The sequence below is a fragment of the Ictalurus furcatus genome, chromosome 9, assembly GCF_023375685.1.
Source record: "Ictalurus furcatus strain D&B chromosome 9, Billie_1.0, whole genome shotgun sequence".
Lineage (NCBI taxonomy): Eukaryota > Metazoa > Chordata > Actinopteri > Siluriformes > Ictaluridae > Ictalurus > Ictalurus furcatus.
Window position 1 is genome coordinate 28,749,471 of NC_071263.1, and position 17,545 is coordinate 28,767,015.

The window sequence follows — 17,545 nt, forward strand, 5'->3', positions numbered from 1 at the left end:
ATAACTCACACAATGACACTGACTTGATGTTCATTTTGGATCTCATCTAAATATGCGTGTGTGTGTGTGTGTGTGTGTGTGCGTGCACGTGTGTGTGTGTAGGACATGCTGAAGAACACACCGGTGGGCCACGCTGACCGCTTGCCCCTACAGATGGCCCTGACTGAGTTGGAGACTCTGTCTGAGAAGCTGAACGAGAGGAAGAGAGACGCAGATCAGCGCTGTGAGATCCGACACATCGCCAAGGCCATGAACGAGCGCTACCTCAACAAGGTACACACACACACAACCGCACAGCATTGTGGGTAAACTATAAACTAAATAATCTCAAATAAGGACTATATTATCACCTGAAATAAAAATAAAATTCTAAAAATAGATTCGTTCATAACTCCGTATTTCTACTTGATTAAAAACTCTAAATACGTGAAAATCCGAGTGATATAAATATAAATCATAGCAGATACATTTAAGTTATTTTGTTTACTTTTACATTATTTAGTTTAGTATTTAGCCAATTTATTACTTTTAGTTTCGAAGTTTGTGTTATTGCATTTTAAGCAAATGAATTACTAGATTTAGTTCATTACTCAGCCAGTCAATTCATGTAGGCAATGATAAGAAACTAAATAAAAACATTTCTAAAAATCTTTTTTGATTATGTAATCACTGTCACTGCTTCTCACTGTATTTGTACACTGTAACCCAAATCCATCTCCGTGTCTATTATATAAAAAATTCTACAGAAATACATATTATCTTTAAAACTGTTATTTCTTCCTAAAGTTAAGGACGTATCCCTGGCCGTAATAACCCATCATTTTTTCCTAGCTCCTGAGTGTGGGTAGCAGGTATCTGATCCGCTCGGACGACGTGGTGGAGACCGTGTACAACGAGCGAGGAGAGATCGTCAAGACCAAAGAGAGACGACTTTTCCTGCTTAATGACGTGCTCATGTGCGCCACGCCCAACCTGCGGTATACACACACACACACACACACACATTACTACTACTACTACTAATTCTACTACTAATATTACTCCTTTTTCTTCTTCTACTACTTCTACTACTACTATTACTTCTACTACTACTACTACTATTAATTCTACTACTACTATTACTTCTACTACTACTACTAATTCTACTACTACTACTACTCCTTCTTCTTCTACTATTATTACTTCTACTACTACTACTAATTCTACTACTACTATTATTTATTCTTCTTCTACTACTACTACTACTACTTCTTCTTCTTCTACTACTTCTACTGCTACTATTACTTCTACTACTACTACTAATTCTACTACTACTATTACTTCTATTACTACTACTAATTCTACTACTACTACTACTTCTTCTTCTTCTACTACTACTTCTACTACTACTATTACTTCTGCTACTACTATTACTTCTATTACTACTACTAATTCTACTACTACTACTACTTCTTCTTCTTCTACTAATTCTACTACTACTATTACTTCTATTACTACTACTAATTCTACTACTACTATTACTTCTTCTTCTTCTTCTACTACTTCTGCTACTACTATTACTTCTATTACTACTACTAATTCTACTACTACTATTACTTCTTCTTCTTCTACTACTACTACTACTAATAATAATTCTACTACTACTATTATTTCTTCTTCTTCTACTACTACTACTAATAATAATAATTCTACTACTACTATTACTTCTTCTTCTTCTTCTACTACTACTACTACTACTACTTCTTCTTCTACTACTACTATTACTTCTACTACTACTACTAATTCTACTACTACTATTATTTATTCTTCTTCTACTACTACTACTAATAATAATTCTACTACTACTATTACTTATTCTTCTACTACTGCTACTACTTCTTCTTCTACTAATTCTACTACTACTATTACTTCTATTACTACTACTAATTCTACTACTACTATTACTTATTCTTCTACTACTACTACTACTACTACTAATAATAATAATAATACTAATTCTACTACTACTACTTCTTCTTCTTCTACTACTTCTACTACTACTACTTCTTCTTCTACTAATTCTACTACTTCTACTACTACTTCTTCTTCTTCTACTACTTCTACTACTACTTCTTCTTCTTCTACTAATTCTACTACTACTACTATTACTTCTTCTTCTAGTAGTAGTAATAGAAGTAGTAGACTTCTACTACTACTACTACTACTGTTACTTCTACTACTACTACTAATTCTACTACTTCTACTACTACTACTACTAATAATAATAATATTAATATTTTCCACTTCAGGATTAACATCAATAGGAATAATTAAGTAGGTAATTTATCACAGTATTCAGCACAGACATTGGGCCTCATTAATCAAGGTGAACTGGAATGGATTTATTTATTTATTATTAAGGTGAATCCCTCTGTGACGGTTCCTAGCTAGAAGAACTGGAAGACTGAAGTGGTGGTTTAGTGGTTAAGGCTCTGCGAAGAAAATAATTTCTCTGTGTTGTAGTGTATACGTGACCAATAAAGACTCATTATCATTAAATCTAAACAGACACTGAGGGGGAAAAAAATCTCAACATGACATGGAAATGTAAAATAATGTAAAAATATTCCTGTGTAATAAACGTTCACTACTGAGATTCTGTATCTACTGGCCTGCTTTGTACACGGCTTTATTTAAGCCGTGTTTGTTTCTTTTTCTTTCCCTCTCTTTTCCTCGTCTCCGTCCCTGGCTTCCACCTCCAGCTCTCCTCAGGATGGTGGAGGTGCCGTCGTTCCTTCAGGCCAGCGTTTCCTGCTCAAGTGGAGCGTCCCTCTCAGCCTGGTGGAGCCGGTGGAGTTCGGCTCCTCGGAGGAGATGGGAGACTCCGCCCCTTTCCCCGCCCCTCACTCCGGAGAGAAGGTGGTCGTCAACGCCAAGCCAAGTACGTCGTTAACACGTACACGATCGTATCGGAGATCTTTCACTCGCGTTATCGTGGAGGCAGGTTATATATAAGAGACGCGCTGATTAATTGATGCGTAGCGGTTTTATCTTGCGTGGTGAGGTTCTGAGAGATGCAGAACATTCCGGAACACCATTTTATTATGATGTACGTGGCTCCCGCTTCACAGCATTTGCATGGATTTTGGTGTGCATATTTCAAAGAGTTCACGCTGGGCCTCCAACAGGAAATGAGCTCTGATCTATCCTCCGGGCGTTCTCCGCTTCTGACCCACTAACCCATTATTCAGCCTCATTCTTCATACCAGTGTTTGCTAAGTTTAAAAATCCACGTCGCTGGACAAATCGGTGTTCTCTGCCAGTCGAGTCTCTTATACCAGATGTTGTATGAAGCAGTGCTGATGTAGGAGTCAGTTTTGGTGTTCTGCCAGTCATTATTGCTCTTTTGTCTACGTTTAGCTTTAACGATTAACGTTCTGCCAATCAGAGGTTTTTTGTCAGAGAGACATTTGAACTGACGAAATGAACACTAACGTCAAATCAGCCACTTCCGCTCAGTTTGAAAATGAATAGTTGAATAAATAAATATCCATGATATCTCATCGCACAGCCCTTAGAGGTGGTTAACATAACACGCGTAAAAGCACAACCGACTACGTACGTGTCGAATAACGTTGTTTTGCACGGTAATTGCGCTATAATGTTGATGTTCATAAAAAGTTAATGAAGTCCTCCGTGTTTAACCTCCACAGACGTGAAATGATTATCGGCTGCCAGATTCCATGCAGTCTAGGTTACGCAATCCGGATTATAGTTGGGTTTTTTCCCACTGTTTCTGTAGGAAAAGACTTTGGCCAGCTGGCTGCACTCTGAGCCCAGAGATATTGAGGTGAACGGTGACGAAGGGGTGCAGGAGGAGAAAATGAAGTAGATTTATAAACATGTTATTTTAAACATTTTTGACCGGAACTGTCCTAGAGGTGTTTTATGGCAACAATATTAACATATTAGCAAGACTGCTTGATTGGTAGAACGTGCCTTAAATGCTGTCCTGCTCTGCTCCGTCCTTGTATGTTTAATAGTTTTCAGCGACGTTTTAAAATTTGTGTTCTATAATCTCTACATTCTGCTCTCTGGCGTATCCCAAATTGTCAGACAGGTAGATAGTCTTATGTAGTTTAAACGGTTTCAAAGGTTAAATGTATTGTATCTCTACATCAGTAGGAGGAAAACAAACTGTTGTTATAATTTATGATGGGGTCTCTAGCCCTGATCCTCGGTGAGGTTTTGATTACAGCCTGGTTTCACTGACACACAAGGCACTAAGTACGTTTATAGTAAATTGAACAACACTGCGCATCTTCATAGATATAACCATGAGCATGTTGTCAATAAGAAATGGGAAAGGTCTCCTGCAACTCTGTCGATGTCTGGGACTGTACATTGTCAATGGTAGAACACGAGGCGACACTTTTTATACACTCCCAAACCCTCCGAAATCATTCAAAACTGTAAAACTATCTGAAACCCTCCGAAAGCCTTCAAAACCCTCCAAAACCCTCCGAAAACCTTAAAACCTCTGAAACCCTCCAACAACTTTCCGAATCCCTAAAACCCTCCAAAACCCTTCAAAAACCCTCCAAATTTATATATATATATATATATATATACAGCACAGTAGATTATATGATAACTGACGTAGACCCATCATCTCTCAGTGCATTCAGTGTTAAGGCACTAAGCCCCCTATCTGATCACAGCCACATCACCGTGTATCTCAAAAGAACAAATATTAACATCAGAACCCAACCCAGTAATCTGTACCACATCAGAAAACCATACGGACGGACTGAAAACAGCACAGAGGAGTACCAGAAAGCAATAGGCAGCCAAACAGTACAAATGCTCCTAGATAACCTTCTGGATGTCAGCTCTGCGCATACTGAAGAAGGGGTCAATCTGGCTGGGAAAGATATACATTACCTGTTTGACAAAACAGCAAAACTATCAAGTCTAAAGACAAAAAACAGACAAAACCACATTACTGTGCACACACTTAGAACCAAAAAAGTACAATACACCCAAAAGCAATTGACAGTAATAGAGAAATCAATCGATACAAACCAATTCTGGGACAATTGGGGGGGGGGGGGGCTCATCATGAAGAATTAGCAGTCCAAAACCATTTCCAATCTCTGTTTGAAAAAGTTGAAACCGGCGCAAATTGTAAACAAAATCAAATAAATAAACCACTGGAAGAACTAGAATTAATAATCAAAGACAGTCAAAAGTCATTAGACGTAATTACTCATTACCGAAAAGGAACTCATAGACCAAATTAAAACCGTAAAACCCAAAACAAGCATCTAGACCTGATGGAATATTCAGCTAAATGATAAAACATACAAGTTGTAAATTCCAGTTGGCCATCCGAAAAGTATACAATATTGTTCTGAGTGAGGGACACGTCCCTGACATCTGAACCCAAGGTCTGAGAACACCAATCTTTAAAAATGGGGACAAATTTGACCCAAATAAATATGGGGGAATTTGTGTGAGCAGCGACCTGAAAGTTACTTTGTAGTGTAATAAATTCCAGACTTTTGGAATTCCTTACAGCACACAATGTCCTGAGTAGAAGTTAAATCAGATTCTTACCAAATTATTATCGCACATCTGACCACATCTGCACGTTAAGGAGTAGAAGTAGTTATGGAGTTGGGGATGACCTTATTAAATCAATGTACACTGAAAGTAAATTCGGAATAAAAATGGTCCTGGTCCAAAACCTGCTCCTGCTGTCTCCCTCTGAACAGGGCCTTCAGCAGAACCTCGACTTGCTGGAACAGTATTGCCAGACCTGGGCCCTGGCAGTACACCTCCAAAAAGACTCAAATCATGAACTTTCAGAAAAGATCCAGATCACAGGGAACATGTTCACATTAGGAAATTACCACATAATTTGAACCCAGACCTGTGGAGAGGGACCAGGAACCTTGGAATCAGGATTTAGCACTAAGTTCGGCCCACGATGGAAATGAGAATCAGATTGTCCTTCTGAAATTCGCCAGAGAAGAACGTTAATAATAACAAGAACGGAACGTCGGGATTTGTATCCCAACACTGATTTAGCTTCGTAGTACCAGCACCACAGATATGGTCCGTTTGCTGCAAGTCCCTTAATCCCTTCTCCTGAGGGAAGTCACTCCCAGCGTTTACATTGTAGCCAGGAAAAGAACCGTTTCTGCTGTTTAATGGATTGTCGGAGTCATGCAGATCTGTCCTGATCTTTATATCAGCTTTTCTCTAGGGCCTTGTTTCACTAAAATTATTGTTCCCGGTGTCTGCATCCTATAAAGTCTGTCATCCTCTTTCCTCGAAGTATTTCCTCCCCTGTCTGCTGGCCTGGTCTCGCTGACTGGAGATAGGTCTATTCACATTTATCCTCCAGCTGAGGGATTTAATCATCCGACTCCCTGAAATCCGATTCGAGTTGTTTAAGGTTAAACGTGTGACCCTGTCCGGATTCTGCCTACACAATAAAAGGAAAGGCTTTTACTCACGCTAAATGCTTTCATCAGTCATTTACAGGCTGTAGAGAATCAGTAACTATCTCAGTGCAGCTCTGTTTGTTCTGTGTGAAGGTGGATTTACAGATCGAGGAGGTACGGTGACCCAGGCTGTGTGTAATGTTACACTAGTTCATGGGGAATGAGGGACTGGCAGCGTCACTTACTGACCTATTAACCGTTAACATCTGCAGGCTTTTGTTCTTAGTCGAGTATCAGAGCCAAGTTTTATTTATAAAGTATGTAACTCGCCAAAACCCCAAACTCAAGAACTCCCAAGAAGAACGAGAGAGTTAAGTGATGGCTGTAAATGTTAGGGATTAGTACGGGGACAGTGTTAAGCACCAGAATAAAACGTGGACTGAAAGAGGGTAATGACATCAGGAGGGGGGAGAGGGTAGTAGGGAGGGAGAGAGCGAGTGAGAGAGCAATATGGGGAGACAGCCAGGGAGAGCGATGGAGACTAGGAACGAAAAAGAGACTGGGAGAAGGATGTGAAAAGAGAGAGGGATATAGAGAGATGGGGAGAGAGAGATAGGCGGAAGAAGAGAGACAGATGGGAAGAGCGAGAGGAGGAGACGGGGAGAAAGAGTCAGAGACAGAGATTAAAGAGAGAGAGACTGGGGAGAGGAAGAGAGATGGTAAGAGAGTCATATGGAGTGAGGGACAAGGAGAGAGAGCGAGACAAGGAGAGCGAGACGGGGATAGGGGGAGAGAGAGACAGGGATGGGGAGAGAGAGAGACAGGGAGAGAGAGAAGGACAGAGAGAAACTGGGAAAGGGAGAAAGAGAGAGACAGGGAGAGGGAGACATTCAGGGAAAGTGTGCGAGAGAGAGAGAGATGTATGTGAGAGTGAAGCAAAATGTCTTCACTTCACTTGATGGAAACTTGTGCCGGTTCTTAAAGAATCACCAGTTCCCTGAATCAGGTCCAAGTCGGTAGAGTGCGAGATTCGGAGTCGGTAGAGTGCGAGAGTCGGTGGAGTCGGTGGAGTGCGAGAGTCGGTGGAGTGCGAGAGTCGGTAGAGTGCGAGAGTTGGAGTCGGTGGAGTGCGAGAGTCGGTGGAGTGCGAGAGTGGGAGTCAGTGGAGTGCGAGAGTGGGAGTCGGTAGAGTGCGAGAGTCTGACCTGTGAGAGTCTGATCTGAGTTGTGATAAATCTAGGCCTTTGACTCGTCTATGTTTCCGCGTACTGAGTGAATCAGTGCAGCGGTATTATTAACACTGACACTGTGTTCACCTCCAGCACAGAGACGCCACTGAAAGTCACAGCTCCATGTGGAGTTTTAAAGGATCACTGAGCCGTCTCCACGCTTCTCATAACACACACAGGCTTTGTGAACCGGGTCTAAAACTGGAGCAGGTCTGGAAGGAGATCCGGCCTTCATCCCTCTGCCAAATTCCTCCTGCTGTCCCTGTGTCTTCCTCCAGCTCTCTCTTCTTCCTTTATACCTTACTAAAGCCAGAGAATAAAGCTGTGTGCATGAGAAAGAGAGAGAGATGGAGAGACAGGGAAAGGGAGAGAGATCGGGTTAAGAGGGAGGGAGAGAGAGAGAGAGAGAGACAGGGAAAGAGAGAGAGAGAGAGACAGGGAAAGGGAGAGATAGAGACAGGGAAATGGAGCGAGAGAGAGAGACAGGGAAAGGGAGAGAGAGACAGGGTGAGAGAAAGACAGAGAGAGACAGGGAAAGGGAGAGAGACAAGTCGAGAGAGAGACAGGGTGAGAGAAAGAGAGAGAGAGACAGGGAACGGGAGTGAGAGACAATCTGAGAATTCCACAGCACTGTGGTATAAACAACAATAACAACAAGAACAAAAAAGATGAGGCTGAAATAAGCACATGAAAATAAAAGCACAAAAATTCTCCCTGCAAAATAAGGTGCAATGGAAATTTACAGGAAATTAAATTCTATAGAGATAAAAATCACACACACACACACACACACACACACACTTTATTTAAGCTAGCACTACACTCGGCACATCAGTGTCTGTCCCAGTGCAATGGAGAGCTATTGATTTAGAAAGCAAGGACCAATGCTGTGTAGACACCTTTAAATAGCACACACGCACACACACACACACACACATACACACACACACACTCTGAGTCAGATTTACACTAATGTGCAGTGAGATGTTTAGACAAGCAGTGTGGGTGTTTAGACCATTTGTCTCCAATATGGCCACACACGTGCACACTGGAGAACCGAGCGTGAGAGTATTTACCGTCGTTCAGTCAGAAACGAAAGATATTTTTTGTCCTTCTGTTGAAGACACGCCCACATCACACAGAGCTGTTCTTTATCTCAGAACAAATTAGTACAGGTTTGACTCATCATGCTTTCTTCCAAAAATCCTGTGACTGAACAGATCTGTCTTTACACAGCACTAGGATTAACGATATATAGATATATATATTATACAACTGACTGGTACAGAGGCCACGCCTCCTTCAGCAAGACCGACATGGAGACCACGCCTCCTTCCGTGAGACAGACACGGAGGCCACGCAAAGTCACACCTCTTTCACTGAGGCCGACAAAACCAGAAGGCCACGCCTCTTTAAAGTGACTAGTAGACACAGGGGCCACGCCTCCTTTACTATGATTTAAATTGAATGCTGTAACATTAATTCACATTATTAAAATATTCTTATAGGAGAATAATAAATTGGGCCTTTAGAGAACACTCAATAAGTTGCATACTGAATCTTTAATCCACATTGCAGGTTAATGTATACTGTGTATCTTTGATGTTCACGTATAGTGCCTTTAATCCATCATACCTCGTGCATTGTTGTTGTTGTTGTTGTTTTTTAAAAACTTGGTAGTAGTCTTGCTCTGAAAAATCCAAGATATAGCCTTTAATCCAGACTCTGGATCATTCTAAAGTTACAGATTGAATCTTTATTACAGATCGTGTCTTTAGAAGTGTTTCTGTCCCGTTTCTCAAATCACGGATCGCACCTTTAACCGAGTGTGTGTCTCATTGACAGATAAGTTGTACGTGGGTCCGGGTCAGCTTTATCAGGACCTGCAGAACCTGATCCACGACCTCGGCCTCGTCAATCAAATCTCCACCATGATCAGCAGCCTCAAGGGCAACTACCAGGTCAGAGATCCATCACACTGTGTGTGTTTATCGTTTCTCATTTAAGTTCCTGTTATAGCGTGTGTCCTGTAGGCACACCCTGAGGTGTTTTATTCCTCCTGTATCACTGCAGCTTGCAAACCATTACAATGAAACATCATGTTTTTTATCCGTTAATAGTTACTTTTAAATGTTGAGGAATGTTTGTAAAACTGTTGTGAAAAGTTCCTGTTTTTCTTTGTGTGTGTGTGTGTGTAGAACGTAAATGGGACAGTAGCTCAGGACTGGATCTCTGGTCTTCAGCGTCTTATCCTTAAGAAAGAGGAGGAGATTAGAGCTGCTGATCGCTGCCGCATACAACTGCAGTTACCTGGAAAACAAGACAAGTACACACACACACACACACGCACAACTGTAAGTGCTACAGGAGTGGTGGCCTGACACGTTGTAGTTCATCTAGGGCTGTCATATGTATATGTATGGTGCACCTAATACATGTATCAGTGCTGAGAGTGTGTGTGTGTGTGTGTAGGGTTTGTAGCTGTCACTGTCATACACATCATCACACACTCGCTCATCTCACACACTGATCATTTTGGAAGTGATTTGTTTTTTGGGATTACACAGGAATCTTTTTAGCACCCTAATTAAGTTAGTTAAGTTAGTGAGATATTAATTAACTCTCTCTTCCTTTCTCTTTCTCTCTTTCTTTCTTTCTCTCTCTCTTTCTCTCTATCTCTTTTTCTCTCTCTCTTTCTCCCTCTTTCTTTCTTTCTCTCTCTCTTTCTCCTTCCCTTTCTCTCTCTCTCTCTCGCTCTCTTTCTGTCGTTCTCTCTCTCTCTCTCTCTCTTTCTCCCTTTCTCCCTCTCTCTTTCTCTCTCTCTGTTTCTCTCAGTCTCATTCCTATTGTTGGGCTAAACAGGACATAGCTCAGGTGTCATATATTGCCTCTAAGGTATTGCATCATGTCCTGCTGGATGGCAGAAAAACAGGAAACGTCCTGCGAGTCGTAGGTCACATAATAAGCGAAAATCAGATGAAATAAATCCCATGTTAATGTTAATGAACGTGCTTCAAACCCTCAAACTGAGTAAAGCCTCTGAGTCGCTCAGCTTTGGTGTACCTCCTGACCCGGGCACGTCCGTCACATTCTTCATTCTTGCTGCAGGTCGGGCCGACCCACGTCCTTCACAGCCGTCTTTAACACCCTGAGCCCGTCTATCAAGCAGGCCTGGATCAGCAACCTGCAGATGGCCAAGCTGGCTCTCGGTACGAGTCTTCCCTTGATGCTTCTCTCCCTGACTTCCTGTCTTTGTTTTCCTTCATAAGCATTATGATTATTTCACACAGCTGCTGCGTTCAGATCCCTGTGCAAGCTGCTGTGTTTAAAGATAATAGGATGGTGTTTTACTCGTCCAGTGGTGATGTAATGCTAGCTTATTTTTTTTGCTTCACCACGAAACCACCTGCTACCGGTGGCTTTCTGTTCCAGACGGGGGCGGGATAAATTAAGAACAAGAAACTGCAGCTGCTTCAGACATGAAGTCTAAAACTTCAGAGGTTCAACCAGCTAGCTACTAAACTAAGCCTAGATAACATGTTGTTCACTATGTAAATGACTTCAGGAAATCTATAAACACTGGAGATGATTCGGTCAAATAAATTTTGACTGAATCATTTAGTTATTTCTTTCCTATCATGCAACAGCTAACAACTCGTGAAGGTGCAGGCTAGCTAGGGGCATGTAGGCTAGCTAGGGGCATGCCCCGTAGGGGCATGTAGCAGTTTCTTTGCCCACTATATGTTTGACACATACCACTTATGTTTGAAATATATTTGTTTGAGTTACATGTTCCAACCAGGAAATCACCATATGCTACCGAGGTTCAGAATTCTAAATATATATGGGATTTTTGGTTTTCAAGCTAAGCCACTGATGCAGTAAATGAAGTACTGGAGCTTGGGAAAGAAATATGGACTTGAAGAAATATGGAAACAGCTTTTTTGTTGTCATGGCCTATTATCTTAACATTAATGGTATAACTATTTCAGATATTACTAGCGGTCGCCCGATAGTGGATTTAACGATACCGATAGCTAACTCGGGTGGTATTGCTGAACGTTATTACAAAAATAAACAGTACTGACTGTACCGTGAAAATGTCCTGTACTGTACTTTTTTTAAATGAAATAAATACACAAATACTCAAATATATTAATGGTTAATAAATATTAAAGTAAATAAAAGACATGCATCCAAACCGAATCAAAAAGTAGCGCTCCGAATAACGAATAAAAATAGAGACGTCCAAAATGAATTTAAAAAACACTTCAAATAACACGACAGAATTAGTCAGCGATAGTTTTTATTTCACCTCTAGAGGCCGCTCTCGTGCTGTATAACGTCAGCGGGCCCTTTTCAGCCACTCCTGCTCCGGATGCGACCAGGAAAATCTATCTGTGGGGATTTTTGTGGATAACCGTCAGTTCCAGCGATCGGTTATCGGTGCCGAATTAATCGTCAAATCCGGTCGATCGGTTCGACCTCTAGATATTACCTCGTACCACTAAATATCACTACGTCCCTGCCTGAAAAGCTCAAAGTGCCATGATTGTCTTTAACTACTGCTTGTGTGTGTGACAGAGGAGCATAACGTACAGGGCTGGTTCATCGCTGATGATGATGGGAATCAGATTAAGAAGCAGAAACATCCACTCTTGCTGAAGCACATGCCTGTGGTCATGTCCAGACTGCAGGAGTTTAAGGTGAGCGATCCGTATTTTTATACCACTGTGCTGCTGGATTCTGATTGGACAGAAAGATTAATTGGTTGATTAATCTTCATTTAAGTTTGGACAGTACTGAAGGTTTATATTAACGTGCTCGTTCTAATACGTTATCGTTTCTATAGCAACAGCTCATTCACAGGGACTTCACAGTATGCGGATGTTTATTTTTTTTAACATTTGTGGAAGGAGTCTTCAGTGTCGGCGCTTTGTAACAGTCGGCGTAACTCAAAGTTTTCCAACATCTATACATACTTCTATATATCTATATCTATATATACTTCTATAACATAACTTTTTTTTTTCACGGGCGTTCCACCACATGATGGTGAAGATGAATGCATCTATAAACAGATAAACAGTACGATGCGTCATTTTTTTTAAATAATAGAAAATTGTCATTGTTGGCAGGATGCTGTGGGGTAAGAGGAATAAAACACTTCAGGGTGTGCTGTTGTGGAAAATGATCATCGAGGTGGTAAGAGTAACGCTGCTTTATCGCATCGCCCCGTTGTTGATTAGTTTCCAGCAGCAGCACAACATTGTGTTTTATTCCGTACATGAATAATAGATGAAAAGTTGTATTAGTTTTTGAAACATAGTGTAACAAATGGGGTTCTTCTCTATTTAATTTGAGCTGCTGATTCATTCATGTGTGAAATGTGTGTGTGTGTGTGTGTGTGTGTCAGGTGGAGTGTGCGGTCCATAACCCAGAGCCCCACGTTAACAGCGAGAGCACGGCGGACGTACCGGCAGTGGGACACGGCTGTGTTTGGGTAAGCGCAGCTTCAAAATAAAAAGCTTGGTTTTTCTGTGTGGTGGCATGGGGAGAGCCGTCTCGTGGTCCAAGTTTGACATTTTACTTCTGTATACGCTTCTGGTAACTACCTGAACTTTCTCTTTCGCTAACTACCTGAACTGTCTCTTAAGTTAGAACATTTTAAAGTTTGGTTACTCCAAAAAAAAAAAAGGTGAAGAAGGGAGATAATGACTTTTAAAGATTTCATTCCAGTTTCACTGAAACATGCAGCGCTTACCTAGAGCGGGTTGTCCACTAATCATAGGGTTGGCGGTTCGATTCCTGACTCCACATGACACTGAACCCTTGCATGGCAGCTCTGCTACCATTGGTGTGTGAGTGTGTGTGTGTGAATGAGAACCACTAAGGTTAAAAAAGCGCTATATATATGCAGACATTACCTCTTCTCATGGCTGTCATGTGGTACGACCTTAAAAAAAAAAAAACAGTGAATGAACCAGTAAATCTGTATTTGCTTTATAAGTTTTACTGTGGACTTTAGTTGTCTGGTCTGCTTCGGGAGGTCAATTCCATCCCTGTAACATTTGAATTAATTGAAAATATCATATGGTGCGACCAGAAAAATCATGTGGTCCAGCCACTGTCTTACCTTGGCTCTGTCTGTGCTTTATATACATACTGTTGTATTTTCTATTTATTCAGTAGAAATTTGAGGATGAATATTTTACTTTACATCCAATGGGTTTGTGCGGGCCGCCTCTGTTCGATCACACTAATGATTTAGTAATTGCCCGTGTGTATACACGTTTAAAAAAAAAAAAAAAAAAAAAAAAAAAAAAAAAAAATTCAACGTCACTGATAATTTTAAACACTTTTGTTCATCTGTGCACCAGATTTTATTAAATAATAAACATTTTATTAATTTTACAGTGAGTTTGGCTTTCAGCGGGCAAATACGAAGCACCATACTTAAGGGTGTAATTGTTTGTTTTTGCCGGTGTTACCCATTAGGTGGCCAGCTGCACCAATCAGATGGCTCAGATCGCCGTAGTGGCCATGCAGAACTCCAGCCCGAAAGTGACCGAATGTTTCAACGTGGAGTCGCGGATCCTCTGCATGACCTATGTACCTGTGGATGAGCCCCCGGAGGACAGAGAAGGAAACCCTGAGCCTCGGTGCTGCAACACACCCAACGTGTGTGTGGGGACAGAGGAGGGAAGGTACGCCATTTACTGTACTTCCTGGAACACCAGATTGAGTAGCATGTCCTGATTTTTCACATACCGGTGTCACTGGGTCAATAAGGGGTGGGGCTTAAGTTGCACTTGATCAGCCAATCAGAACATTTCACCACTAGCCTACCTTTTCACTTATAGACTGCGTAGTGGTTAGTATGACCCGTCTGTTCTAGCAACATTTATGTATGATATCCTGCTTCTTTAGCTATGTTAGCTTAGTAGTAGCTATCCGACGTTGGGTTCTGACAACCGTTACACTGTATGCGATAACATTTGCAACTGCAATAGCGATAAAATCGGTTAGTTCTCAGACTCGTCTCCGTTTTTGCAGCATCTCCGTCTATAAGAGCAGTCAGCGATCCAAGAAGGTCCGACTGCAGCACTTCTTCACACCGGATAAAGCCGCCGTGACGTGTTTAGCGTACAAGAGTCCGTTTCTCTATGCCGGCCTGGTCAGCGGCTCCCTCACCGTCTATTCACGAACACCAGGTAAGTGCTCTGATTCCAGATCCGGTCTATAGCAGGTGCAACCTTCCACCCGATGGCCATACGGCTAAAGCTGTGAATTTGAATTAAAATATAGATTTCGCCATAATTGTTTTTGAAAAATTATGCCTATACAGGTTGTCTTAAAACAGTAACTTGCCGTGCCGGTTCCTTCATTTCAGCTAGAAACTAGCTGACGTTTAGATTAGCCTATAACCTAAGTTCCGCTAGCCTGGTAAGAAAACTTAATCTCAGGGTTAATTCAGGTGGATGTGCTGTAGGTCATTCTGAAAAGGCGTAAGTTTAGGTATTAAAACATTTTGAAAGAGACAGATGATCACGACGGAGGATTTTGAGTAAAATAAAATAAAAAAAAGAATGTCCTTTTTTTGCTTTATAGCTAACAGTAACTAGCCTATGAAACGCAGCAGATGGAGATGAGCAGAGTTAGCATAGATTTAGAGGTCGCTAACAGCTTAGGAACTATTACTTGGGTAATGCAATTTAAAGGAAATTTAGCCAAAATATTTCCCATACAGCTACTTTTGTAACAGATTTCTTTACTAAATAGCATAACTAATCCGTAGTTTATAAACTCTTCACTTGTTAGAAAAAATTAGCTTAATGTGTGGTTTGGTCGCTGTCAATCATGCTAATGTTCTCTTGTGTAATGCCGTAGGTTAATTACAGTTGAACCTTTTGTTACAGTTTAAGGTAAAATTAGCCTATATATTTCCTGCAAAACCGCTGTAATTTAGCTTGCTTGCTAGCAAAGTTGATTTATTTTGATGTTGTTTGGCAAGCATTAAACATGCTAATGCTGTCTGATGTAATGTTGCAGGTTTATGACAGTCTGAGGATGAATTACGCTTCATATCCTTCACAGCTAGTCTACTAGCTAGCATAGCTAATCCATGGCTAATAAACTGCTGGCTGTCACAACAACCCTTTTACAGGCTCCATCTTCTTAGCTTACCTTAGCTTAGCATCGTTTGGGTCATCATCAGCCATGCTAATGCTGTGTGATGTAATGCTGTAATGTTTATTACATTTTAAGAATAAATTGGCTTATGGTATTTCCTGTACAGCTGCTCATTTGACTGGCTTCTTTGCTAATTAGAATAGCCAATCCTTTAATTTATACTTACAAATAACAGTTTGCTATCACAGTATCATTTTACAGACTCAGTAGCTTAGCTTGATAGCAAAATTGGCTTAACATGTTGCTTGGATAGCATCTATAATGCTAATACTATCAGTTTAAATTGAAGAGAACTGTTGTTTACTGTTATTGTTTACCTGCTATCCCTGTCATTGCTATGAGGAAGTCATTGCGACTTGCTGAGAGGAATCCACTCCATGTGACTTGTTTTTTTGACTGAAAAAACCATGAAGGAAATAACGAAACGGAGCGAGAGAGAAGGATTAAAAATACGGTGTTTTAAAAAAGATCTTGGATGAACCTGCTAGTTCTGAAAGTTTGTCAGGTCCGGCAGCTTCGGTGGAAGACGGACACAGAGGGAATGTTTTCCGTTTCCCCCACTATCTCATTCTTTCCATTATTCTTTTCTTTCCATTTCTCTGTATGACACAGGGGGATTTTGCATCTTGATGGCTCAGTTAAGAAGCATTTTAGTCCTGAGGTACCTAAAGATACTAAGATTTTCTAGCAAGATGGCAAAACTTAAAATCACAGCTACAATAAACAGACTTGCTAAAATGCTAGTAAAACATTAGCTCTTGGATAAGTCAAGCATATTTGCTAGCATGCTAATAAAACACAAAGTAAACTTTGGGTTATGTCAAGCAGATGTGCTAGCATGTTAGTAAACCTTAAGCTCAGGGTTAAGTAAACTAAATTTGCTAGCATGCTAGTAAAACATAGGATCATGGTTACATTAAACAGCTACACTAGCATGCTAGTAAAAATGTAAGGTTATGGTTACATTAAACAGACCTGTTGGCATGCTAGTAAAACCTAGGCTTGGGGCTAAGTCAAACAGGTTTGCTAGCATGCTAGGAAAATTTAAGATCATGGTTAAACGGGTTTTCTAGCATGCTAGTAAAACCTAAACTCAGGGTTTAGTTCAGCAGATTTGCTAGCATGCTAGTAAGCATCAAACTCATGGTTTAGTTAAACAGATTTGCTAGCATGTTAGTAAACCTCAAACTCAGGGTTTAGTTAAGCAGATTTGCTAGCATGCTAGTAAACCTCAAACTCAGGGTTTAGTTAAGCAGATTTGCTAGCATGATAGTAAACATCAAACTCAGGGTTTAGTTAAGCATATTTGCTAGCATGCTAGTAAACATCAGACTCAGGGTTTAGTTAAACAGATTTGCTAGCATGATAGTAAAATGTAAGATCATGCTTAAACAGATTTGCTAGCATGCTAGTAAAACTTAAAGTCAGGGTTTATAGTTAAGCAGATTTTTCTAGCAGTGAAATGATGTGGGGTAATGTCAGTAACATGTTATCAGATTTGCCTTTCTTTGCATTATAGCTGCAGTAACTAGCTTACGAAATTTTTGAGAAACAGTGCCCTCAGTTTGAGATACAGTGCGCTCCACTAATATTGGCACCTTTGGTACCTTTACCAAGGGTGCAAATATTTGTGGAGGGCACTGTACATAAAAAGATTTTTCTCTACTTTTTAGCTATCACAAACAGTTTTAT

The 17,545-nt window shown here is 40.7% G+C and overlaps 1 protein-coding gene and 1 long non-coding RNA gene across 3 annotated transcripts in view; one reads left to right on the forward strand and one right to left on the reverse strand.

The window, feature by feature from the left end:
* Positions 1 to 87, reverse strand: part of LOC128613129 (uncharacterized) — a 10,327-nt gene extending 10,240 nt beyond the window's left edge. Inside the window, exon 1 of the long non-coding RNA XR_008386831.1 lies at positions 1 to 87. This exon is cut by the window's left edge and continues 1,634 nt beyond it. This is a non-coding gene — a long non-coding RNA (uncharacterized LOC128613129).
* arhgef10 (Rho guanine nucleotide exchange factor (GEF) 10) overlaps positions 1 to 17,545 on the forward strand; it is a 77,628-nt gene that overhangs the window by 34,327 nt on the left and 25,756 nt on the right. For both annotated transcript variants that reach the window (XM_053633704.1, XM_053633705.1), the window contains 10 exons: positions 103 to 273; positions 832 to 977; positions 2,742 to 2,920; positions 9,506 to 9,621; positions 9,859 to 9,986; positions 10,769 to 10,869; positions 12,245 to 12,366; positions 13,077 to 13,163; positions 14,159 to 14,367; positions 14,717 to 14,874. In XM_053633704.1, coding sequence (XP_053489679.1) covers positions 103 to 273; positions 832 to 977; positions 2,742 to 2,920; positions 9,506 to 9,621; positions 9,859 to 9,986; positions 10,769 to 10,869; positions 12,245 to 12,366; positions 13,077 to 13,163; positions 14,159 to 14,367; positions 14,717 to 14,874 — 1,417 coding nt within the window. The remainder of the gene's footprint in view (positions 1 to 102; positions 274 to 831; positions 978 to 2,741; positions 2,921 to 9,505; positions 9,622 to 9,858; positions 9,987 to 10,768; positions 10,870 to 12,244; positions 12,367 to 13,076; positions 13,164 to 14,158; positions 14,368 to 14,716; positions 14,875 to 17,545) is intronic.